At 36.9% G+C, this 11088-nt stretch overlaps 1 protein-coding gene across 1 annotated transcript in view; it reads left to right on the forward strand.

Annotated features, from left to right (window-relative positions):
• The first annotated feature begins 1186 nt into the window (after positions 1-1186).
• The window catches only part of LOC132163118 (disease resistance protein RUN1-like), a 12336-nt gene continuing 2434 nt past the window's right edge, over positions 1187-11088 (forward strand). Inside the window, exons 1-8 of the mRNA XM_059573312.1 lie at positions 1187-1683; positions 4875-5617; positions 5741-5979; positions 6087-6365; positions 6465-7430; positions 7554-7652; positions 7742-7846; positions 7916-8014. Coding sequence (XP_059429295.1) covers positions 1187-1683; positions 4875-5617; positions 5741-5979; positions 6087-6365; positions 6465-7430; positions 7554-7652; positions 7742-7846; positions 7916-8014 — 3027 coding nt within the window. The remainder of the gene's footprint in view (positions 1684-4874; positions 5618-5740; positions 5980-6086; positions 6366-6464; positions 7431-7553; positions 7653-7741; positions 7847-7915; positions 8015-11088) is intronic.

The raw sequence follows: 11088 nt of genomic DNA on the forward strand, positions 1-11088 counted from the left end.
TTGATAACGTAGGAGAACTTTACTCAGATTAATTGCACGTCGCAAACGCATACTGTACAACAATCCTCACCGTTAATCAAACTCCTACGAGTAACTGATCCCACCCGCCAGAACCAGTTACCAGGTAATCCAGGAGCTTTCACCCCTGACGGGCTAAGCAGTTTATCCTCATGCCCAGGAGGAAAGAACTATATATATATATATTTAATATTAAATAATAATTTATTATTTTTAAATGAGCGGAACACTAGGTGTTTTTATGGCCCTAGGGCCATCCTCACTATTAACTAGAGACCTCTCCAATTCAAATGGACCGGAAAGGCTCCAAATCCAAAAATACCATATATATATATCAATTAAAAAAAGATTACATACAATGTTATTATTTAAGAAATTTTTTAAAATTGGACAACTTTGTCCCACCATTTTACCGGATTAGCCGTCCTCCATTTCAAATGAATATCCCATTTACCCTCAATTCCCCATGAACCGAATATAAAAGCACATTCTTAAATTCCACCTGAAGTCGTCCCAGCTGTATTCCATTACAATCAAAGAGCACCTGGTAGTGGTATAATGCACGCCCGGCGTGCATCGGGCATAATTTTTTTTTTTTTTTTAAAAATATATATTATAATAATAAAAGAAAATTTTACGTCTAGCATGCATCACTGTTGATGTATGCCGGACGTGCAGTATATCACTACCCAGAGCACTGATTCACAGCACGCGACGTGCACTGTTTATCTTTACCCCACTACCAGGGTCGTGATACGAAGTATGCATGCTAGCTATTTTTTTTTAATTAAAAATATTATTATTATTATTATTATTATTATTATTTTTATTTTTTTTTTTTATGCTGGCGTGTCAAGCTTCACCCCACTAACCCAAGAGCACCACACTTTTCCACGTTGACCTCAAGATTAACTCTCTCTTTCCTTCGTTTTCGCCTAAAAGCCGGTCTTCACAAAACTTCGAGCTGAACTTTATTCTCAAATTACGAAGAACAGTCAAAGCAAAAATTGTCGACGAAGGAGGAGGTTCAGGAGGAGGGGTAGCGGCGGGAGGAGGAAGAGTACGGGTAAAGGTATAAAAATACTTGAAAAACCCTTAGATCTGCCACTGCATATATATAGCGCTAGTCCGCCCCTTGTCATAGACAGTAAAGCTTAGTTTGTTTTCGATGGCTTCCATGATCACTAAAACAGCTTCTTCTTCTTCATTGCCTCGATGGGAATGGGATGTTTTTCTCAGTTTTAGAGGCGAAGACACTCGCTTGAACTTTACGGACCATCTGTACTCCGCTTTGAATAAGAATGGAATTAGGACCTTTAGGGACGACGAAAAACTCGAGAGAGGAAAACCCATTTCTCCAGAGCTCTTGAAAGTCATAGAAGAATCGAGGTTTGCCGTCATCATTCTCTCAAGGAACTATGCGTTGTCGAAGTGGTGCTTAGATGAACTTGCAAAGATTGTTGAGTGCATGAAAGAGGAGAGGCTCAGAGTTTTGCCTGTTTTCTACGATGTGGATCCCTCAGACGTACGTAAGCAGAGGGGGAGTTTTGCACAGGTCTTTTCTGAACATGAGGAACATTTCAAAGAGAATATAGAGAAGGTGCAAATATGGAGGGATGCTTTGAGAGAAGTGGGCAATGTTTCCGGATGGCATTTAAAGGACAGGTGACAATTTTCTTTCTTCTTCCAGTAAGAATTTTCTGATTTTGACTGTAAAAATGAACACTTCTCTTACGGTAGCTACATATTTCTGTCATCTTTTCTCCTACGCCAAGTAAAGTTAGCTAATACGTCTAAATTAGAGCTTTACCAATCATATACTCATATTATGTGTGTGTACAGGAAGAAGTTGTAGAACTAATAAGAGCTAAAACCAAGGTCCCAAAAACTGTGAAAAACATAACATTGTATTTATAAACAAAGCGCATGTAATAGAATGCTTTTACATACATGTAAAATGATAGATTGTTAGGTTTTGAGGGAACTTAGACCCTTTAAATTTGTTAAATGAAACTTAAAACTTTTTCAAACATAAAGTTTGGATTAATTTTCTGGTTTTTTTATCCATAACATAATGGTCTTTAAATATGCAAACTATTACAATATTTTCTAGGGATCTTATATGGAATAAAATAAACACAATAAAATATTATACTGTATCATGTATTTTAATATATCATAATATTAATAATTGTTCCGCATCAAACTTCATTCTTGTAACATTCCTTTCCCCTTGATGAAGAGGACCTTGTCCTCAAGGTCTTGAAACTCTTGTTCTTGAAATAATCTTGCTCTTGGAATTTCATCTACGTATTAATAATAACACATAACAAAAATAATAAATAATAAAAATATTAGTAGACCAATTAAGTGGCCTTTTCTTACTTTTCTTTCGTGTCAACTTTTTCCTTTCCTTTTTTTTTTTTTTTGCCCCAAACAAAGGAAACAAATTTCCTTTTCTTCTTCCTCCTTTTTTTGAGCCACAAACAAGATAGTGCTCGACCGTTGGGTTGTGATGCAGAACAATTGTCATGGTCGGGCAGATGCCGGTTCGATTCAAGTGCGACTCTTCGGAGATTGGTGGGGATAAGTTGGATGAGAGCTACGTTGTGGGTCTTCAACTGACGCGGTGGTGCTTTGGATTTGTGATGGCGGCAATGGCAAATCTCTTTGAGCAACGTTGACTTGTGGATCTGCGGTTGGGGCTGGGGAAATATGGCTTCCAGCTTGGGATGAAGGTGGTAGCTATGCATGGCTGGGGTTGAAAAACATTGGATTTTCGGTTTTTCTGCCTGGTGGTAGATAGGTGATATGTTTGAGTTGTTGGTGTTGACTAAACCGGGTGGTGAGATTGGGTTGTGGGTTGCTTCATCGTGGTGGAATGAGTGGATTGCACGATTAGTTGCGGCTAAATAACTCTCTAATTTTTCAGCCTGCTCCTCCATACTCTTCGTCAAACGCTCCAACAAGGTCCCAATATCTCCAATTTGTTGCTCCAAATGATCTATTCTTTGATCCGTCATTGAACTTGGCTTTGATATTAATGTTACGTGAATGCCTTTACATACACGTAACGGGATAGATTGTTAGGTTTTGAGAGAACCAAAAACATTTTCAAACATAAAGTTTGGATTAATTTTCTAGTTTTTTTATTCATAACATAATAGCCTTTAAATTGGCAAACTATTGTGATTAACAGCCTTTAAATAAGCAAACTATTTGGACAACCTCAAAAAGAGACGCATTATTGTGATTAACAGATGTTGTATGTGTGAATCGGATGGGTAGTCTGTTGACCATCTATTTCTTCACTGTGGGGTTGCTAGTGCTTTGTGGAACGCTATTTTCACTCGTTTTGAGCTGAGATGGGTTATGCCTTGCAGTGTCAAGGAGTTATATGCTTGCTGGTGGACGGAAGGTCGTTCTTGGAGTGCAGTCATGTGGATAATGGTTCCCTTATGCCTTATGTGGTGTATTTGGATGGAACGAAATGATAGATGTTTCGAGGACTCGTCGAGGCCCCTTGAGGATCTTATTCATTTTTTCTTCTCTACCCTTTTCACTTGGACTACCGGATGGCTTCTTGTCCTTGTGATTAGCTTTTCTGACTTTCTTACTCTTTTCTCTTCTTCTACTTAGGCACTCTTTTTGTATACTTCATGTGTACTAAGAGTTGCGCCCCTCTGCACTTTTGATATATGCATCTTTACTTATCAAAAAAAAAAAAAAATGCAAACCATTAGAATATTTTTTAGGGTTGAGTCATCAAGATTCTTACATGGAATAAAATAAAGACAATATCAAATAAAAATAAACACAATAAAATATTTTACCGTATCATATATTTTAATATATCATAATATTAATAATTGTTCCGCATAAAACTCCATTCTCGTAACAGATTATAGTCTAATAAAGAAGCCCATGTTTGGGAATTATTTGGATGGTGCAAAAATTTTTGATGATGACAAAATAATATTAATCCGAAATTAACAATAAGATAAATAGAATGTAAGAGTTTAAAATAAGAGCAAGGAAATATCTCACAATTCTATAAAATCACACAAGAGTGTTGTTATAAAGGTTGATTTCGTGCTCCCGAGGTACTCAACTCGGTACGATTGGGTCTCTTGACATAAAAAACCTCTCCAGATTAGATTATAACACCTACTTTAATTAAGGAAGCAACTCTAAGTAAAAAGGTTAAATGAACAACCCTTCAATCTTTTCTTGTATATAATAATCTCTTTTTTTATTTTTTATTTTTTTATGGAGCAATAGACTGAAATAAAATAAGTATAACAAAATATATATCTATCTTTAAGTGCTCTTTGTTGAATCCACCACTTGTCCAAAAAAGCTTAACCTAAGAGGTAAATTTAATTATTTCATCAAATACTTCAACACTTCCCTTCACCTGTGAGATCAAATTCTCTTTTAATATGTGAGGCTAAATACATGAAATATTTAATTTAATTGGGAAGTGAATTGTCGGAGTCAAGGTTCGAAAACTCATAATATTTGGCTTTGATATCATGTTAAATTATTACTTGTTCCGAAAGCTTAAACTGATAGGAAGAGATCAATTTAATTTATTAATCAAATACTTTAACAATACACATGAATGCTGCTTCATTCTTTTTAGCAAAAAAAAAAAAAAAAAACTCCTAATAGAGGGTATTTGGTGGTTTGAGGGGTCAAATACAATTATTTAAAGTTTTTAGGCATTGCAAATTGAATGGCAATTCAAATTGCAAATTGGAAGGTAAATTTCTCGTCCAATTTAGTGAATGTATTCGTTTTTTGACAATCTAGCTATCTCATAAAAATGATTATTCAATCTCCTTAATTTGCAGGCATGAGTCAATAGTTATTCAAGAAATTGTTGGGAAGATACTTGGTCAATTGAATTCTATAGTTCCAATTGTTTCCGATGAGCTTTTTGGAATAGGGTCTCGCGTAGAGGAAATGATGAATTCATATTTAGGTATGGGGGTGGATGATGTTCGCATTGTAGGGATATGTGGGATGGGTGGAATTGGTAAAACAACTCTTGCCCTTGCTGTTTGTGAAACAATTGCTTGTCAATTTGAAGCTTATTGCTTTCTTGCCAATGTTAGAGAAGAAACTAGAAAACATGGTCTAGTTGCTCTACAGCAACTACTTCTTTCCAGTACGATCCTGACAGAAAGCAGTATTAATTTACGGAATGAATACGAGGGAGCTAATATGATCAAAAACAGACTATGTTGTAAAAGAGTTCTTATTATTCTTGATGATGTGGATCAACTTGAACAATTACGTGCATTAGTAAAAAAGCGTCTCTGGTTTGGTCGAGGGAGCAGAATCATCATAACAACAAGAAATAAGCGTCTGTTGATTGAACATGATGTGGCTGAAGATGAAATATACGAGGCTAAGGAATTGAATAATGAAGAAGCACTCCAACTCTTTAGTTGGAAAGCCTTCAAGGAACACCAACCCCCTAAAGATTTTGTGGAGCTGTCCAAGAAGGTTTTAAATTATGCTAAAGGCCTTCCTTTAGCCCTTGACGTATTGGGTTCATCTCTGCAACGTAGACGTGTAGATGTATGGGAAAGTATGCTAAGTAAACTAAAAGAAATCCCTGAGGGGAGAATCCACAATACACTTCAAATAAGTTTTGATGGACTCCCACAAGAAGAGAAAAAAATATTTTTAGATATTGTTTTTTTCTTCAAAGGGGAGGACAAAGATCTAGTGGAAGATATACTAGAAAGTTGTGGTTACCACCCAAAAATCGGTATAGATAATCTCATTAATAAGTCACTTATAACCATCTCAAGCAAAAAATTGTGCATGCATGATTTGTTAGAAGAAATGGGTCGGGAGATCGTTCGTCGTGAATCTTTGGAAGAGCCTGGCAGACGTAGTAGATTGTGGCTCAGGGAAGACGTCTTTCATGTGCTGAAGAATAATACAGTAAGTGGCAAGTAGACAATATAAGCTAGTATATTTGTATATATTTTCTGCACGTCTAGTTTTTAATATACCTTTCACTACAACGATTCTTTCTTCTTGGTTACAAGGGAACGGAAAGAGTTGAAGGCATAGCCCTAAAGTCTGCTCCACAGGAAGGATTACACTTGAATGCTGAAGCCTTCTTGAAGCTGCCGAACTTAAGATTTCTCAAAATCCATAATGTGCATCTTTCTCAAGGTCTTAGTTATCTTTCTAACAACTTGCGGGCTATTGATTGGCATGGATATCCTTTAAAGTCTTTGCCAATGACTTTCTCACCTGATAAACTCGTTGAACTCAAAATGTATTGGAGCGAGCAGATGGAACAAATATGGCAGGGAAAAAAGGTAAGATCTTCACTTATGCAAGTGTGTTCTTTTTTTCCTTTTCAGATAAGTTGAAGATTGCTTGAATTTGTTTTCCCTATGTTTATTGTTTTATCACAGAGCTTACCCAAGTTAAAAATCATTGACCTTAGTGACTCTCCAAACTTGATCAAGACTCCGGACTTGACTGGAGCTCCAAATCTTGAGAAGTTGATTCTTCAAGATTGTGTGAGGTTATATGAGGTCCATCCATCCGTTGGGGTTCTCAAACAACTTACTTTACTGAACTTGAAAGAATGCAAATCTCTTACTAGCCTTCCATGCAACATTAGCTTGGATTCCCTTGAAGTTTTGATTCTTTCTGGTTGTTCGAAGCTCAAGAAGTTTCCAGAAATTGTGGGAAATATGAAACGTTTGAAGGAACTTAAATTGGAGGGGACTGCCATAAAAAAACTTCCATTATCAATTGTGCGTTTGACTGGCCTTACTATACTGGATCTAGCAGACTGCAAAAGCCTTTTGACTCTTCAAAGTGTCGTTTGTAATTTGACCTCTCTCCAAAATCTCACTCTATCCGGTTGCTTGAAACTTGATAAAATGCCAGAGAACCTTGGGAACTTGGAACGACTGAAGCTACTTGATGTCAGTAGAACTGCTATAAGAGAAGTACCATCCTCCTTTCTACAATTGAAGAACCTTAGACATTTATGCTTACGTGGATGTAAAGGTTTGCTACCTACATCGCTACTCTTCACTTCATTCTCAGATTTATGCCATTTGACGACATTAGATTTGAGTTATTGCGATTTACCGGATGGAGCAATTCCCAATGATCTCGGTAGCTTGTCATCGTTGCAAATTCTAGATCTACGTGGAAACAAATTTGAGCACATACCTGAAAGCATCTCTCAACTTTCTAAGCTTAAAATAATTTACTTGAGTGGGTGTAGCAGGCTTCGATCATTGCCAAAACTTCCACCAAGTGTATTATTTTTACAGTCTGATGATTGTACCTCATTGGAAGCGCTTTCTATGGAAATTGTTGGACGGACTACAGAAGGACACCTCCTCTCGGTCACAGTCTCGGTCTCTCTCTCTCTCTCTCCTCAACATTTTTTGTTTTGTGTATTTAATAGGGGCAGTCATTCGATCGTGATCTCTCTCTCTCTCGCTCTCCTCAATATTTTTTGTTTTGTCTATTTTTAACAGGGGCAGTCATTCGATCGTGATCTTTCCACACTACAGTCTGCGATGCGGGATACACGTTCTAGGGAAAGTGATGCACTGAGACCAGAAAGATACCTTGAGGTCTCTCTCTCTCTCTCTCTCTCTCTCTCTCTCTCTCTCATTCATACCCGTCTAGCTTTAACATTTTTTGTCTGGTTTATTTTTGACAGGAAGCGATTCAGGCAGTCATTCGTGATCTTTCCACACTAAAGTCTGCGATGCGGGAAACACGTTCTAGGGAAAGTGATGCACTGAGATCAGAAAGATACCTTGAGGTCGCTCTCTCTCTCTCTCTCTCATACCCGTCTACCTTTAACATTTTTTGTTTGGTCTATTTTTGACAGGAAGCGATTCATGATCTTTCCACACTAATTTCTGCGGCCTCTGCAGTAAGGGAAGCGCGATCCAGAGAAACTATTGTACCATTTCAGGAAGAAGAGCTTGTTGTTTTCTTTTTTTATTTTATTTTATTTTTTTATTTTATTTTTCTTTTTTTATTCAAAAAAGGGTAACTAATTGACCACAAAAGGGGTGGGCACCCCAACAACACAGCCCAAAAGGTAAATGCAGTACAAATTCAAGATCGAAATCTATATCTGATCTGAAAGGACCAAACAGCACGCAATGGCAAACAAGCCAAGCCTATTCCAAGGCCGCACAAGGTGGTTACAAATAGCAAAGAAACTCGGTAAAGAGCCCGATGCGGTAAAGGCAACAACAACGTTGTTGCAGGACAAACACTGCAAAAACCGAATCGGAGCCGTAGAAGGCCAACCACCAGCAACAAAAATCCCCCAAATAAGATCTGTTGGACCATAAATCTGCGGTTAAAGCCCAACGGGCCCCAAACCCGGTCTAAGCTAAACAAAACCCAACAAGGCCTCGGATGGGCTTTCCACGAGGAGGCCTCGTAAGCCGAGAAGGTCTCAGACTCGGAATCTGAGACCTCTCCTCGAGTGATATCAAATACCAAATCCGAGACGCTTCTTCTCGGATTTGGAACAAGTCAAATGTCAAGGGTGAAACTGCCATTCTACAACTAAGGATGTGGAAATGTTCAAATCCATTCCATTGAACATTATCCTACATTCAAAAGAATCCTTTTTACGAACGATCCCTACACCAACGGGATAAGTTAATATTCAAATTCAAAAGACAATCTAATTCATACAAAGGCCTTATCACCTCGTCCCGGGATTCCTTCCTTATCAAAATAACTGCAAACCAGATATTCAAGGATAAGAATCTTAAGATATGCGGGAAACAAATGGAACTCCATGCCTATAAATACAGTGCCCAATTCCCATCCAAGGTACGTGCAATCAAAGCTCTGAAAAATTTGGTTGCTGAAAGACTCTTTCCTCACTTTCTAACTTAGGCATCGGAGCTCCCCCGCCGGGACACCACCGGGGGCTCTAATCCTATTTGTTTTTTCTTGTGTGTAGTCTACAACATCCACCAAGTTGTTCGTACCACTCAAAGGCATGCCACGTCACCATCTCGGAAAACTACGCTTCAACAAGATCCATCCACTTCAGTACAAGGGGGTGAAAGTCCACAGAAAATAACAACAAAGATAAAAAAACAACAACAAAAAAGCTTCAAAAAAGCTTCAGCAGAAAGCCAAACACACAAAATCAACAAACAAAAAGCAAAGGAAAAACAACCACAACCAGATTCTGAGCTAGCACCGAAGATCGGAGGGCCAGAGACAGAAGAAACAAAAAAACCACACAGCACCGGTAGGGGCGGAGGGAAGATCGGAGGAGCCATGTGAGGAGGAGAAGGTGGATCTGTGGCGGTGAAGGGACGACGGAGGCGGAGCAACGAGATGGGGCGGTGAAGGTGGCGCTGAACGGAGCTGGCTGAGGAGCAGGGGAGAAGAAAAAGAGAAAAAAGAAAACCAAGAGAAAAACCAGGAGAAGAGGAAACAGGGAAGAGTCCTGCTATTTGACTGCCAAGAGGCAGACAAGTGTCTGCCAAAGTCTGATGTGGCTTTATTAAAAAAAAAAAAAAAATGTAGAAAAATCTCTTTTTTCCTAGTTCTACTAGATTTTTTTTATTTTTTATTTTTTGTTAAATTTTTATGAGTTAATATTTAGTTTCTAATACCTCAAAATTTATTTTTGGATTTAAAACTAAAACCTAGGGGCGAAAGGTTAACCCTTTAGGGATGGTATCACTTAAAATGAATTTTATCATCCTAAATTTAGTGCTAATACCTCAAATTTGAATTTCTCTTTAATATCTCTCTTCTTCAATTTAAAAAACAAATTATAAATAAATAAAATAAAATAAAGAGGTGGCTGAAGCTGGGCTGCCTCATGGCAGTCGGAAATCTCAACTCAACGGTGAGAAAGGGAATCATTTTCGCTAGAGGCTTTTAAATTGACTTTTTAAGTTAAATTTTGCAATTTTCTTGCTCGATCAGCAACCATTCAAAAATAGAATTTTTCCTAAAGTTACTACAGCAAATTATTTAACAATATAATATTATTTATTTTCATTATTTTGTTATTTCACTTTCTCTTCTCTCACATCTGAAGCCACGAAATTTTTTTGTTCTTTCTCTCCCTCTTTCTCTTCTTCTCTCATCTTCATTGAAACAAACTCTCATCACCCAGAAATTTTTGGTTTCGCAGCCCTCTCTCCTCCCTCCAGTCCCTCTCTCCTACCCATTACTCTTCGCTTGGTTCAAAAAGTTGTGATCTTTTTGCCACCAAATTGACCATGTGTATTGCAGTGCTTCAATGGCCATTTGTTGGTCTGGTCTGATTTCTTTCCCTTTTTTTATGGTCTGATATGATTTCCAGGTGCTAATTTGTTGGTTTAGTTTTGCCGAGAGAGACGAGAGATGGTGTAAATCTGATTTCCAGCAGCATTGTTGATGGTTTCGCAGAGAGAGACGAGAAAGAATGCTTTGATTTTGCAGAGAGAGAAGAAAAGGGTAGGATAAAAAATAATAAAATAATATTTAATTAAAAGAAATGGTTAAAATAGATATTTGGTTGGAATGTGTAGTGTGTAGTGAAAAATTAGTAGTTAAAATGAAAAAAAAAAAAATTGTATTTTGAGTAATTAAAATGAAAAGTGTTGCTGGTGAGCTTTTATTTATCCATATTAAGTTTTTCAAATAAAAGTTAAATTTGAAGAGAAAATTACCTTTTTAAATTTGAAGAATTACTTTTAAAATAAACCAAATATTAAACTCTATATCTTCCTTTAGTTTAGTTAAATATTATTATTTTCTTAATTTTTTAGTTCTTGGTAGATGAGAGAGAGAAGGAAAATGAATATATAAAATTAAAAAATTAAATAACTTTTATTTTTCGGTACTTTGTATTTGGAGAGACTTGTAAATTAAAGTTAAGTTTGAAATAGAGAAAAGAGTTTAATAAAATTGTTTGTTTTTTCAAATTTTTAAAGAAAAAACCAAAAATTTAAAGAATTCAATTAAAATGTTCTTAAATCAATCGATTGATTCTTTTGACGAGAAATGCTACTATGTACTTACTAA

This window comes from Corylus avellana, chromosome ca10 (assembly GCF_901000735.1).
Source record: "Corylus avellana chromosome ca10, CavTom2PMs-1.0".
Classification (NCBI taxonomy): Eukaryota; Viridiplantae; Streptophyta; class Magnoliopsida; order Fagales; family Betulaceae; genus Corylus; species Corylus avellana.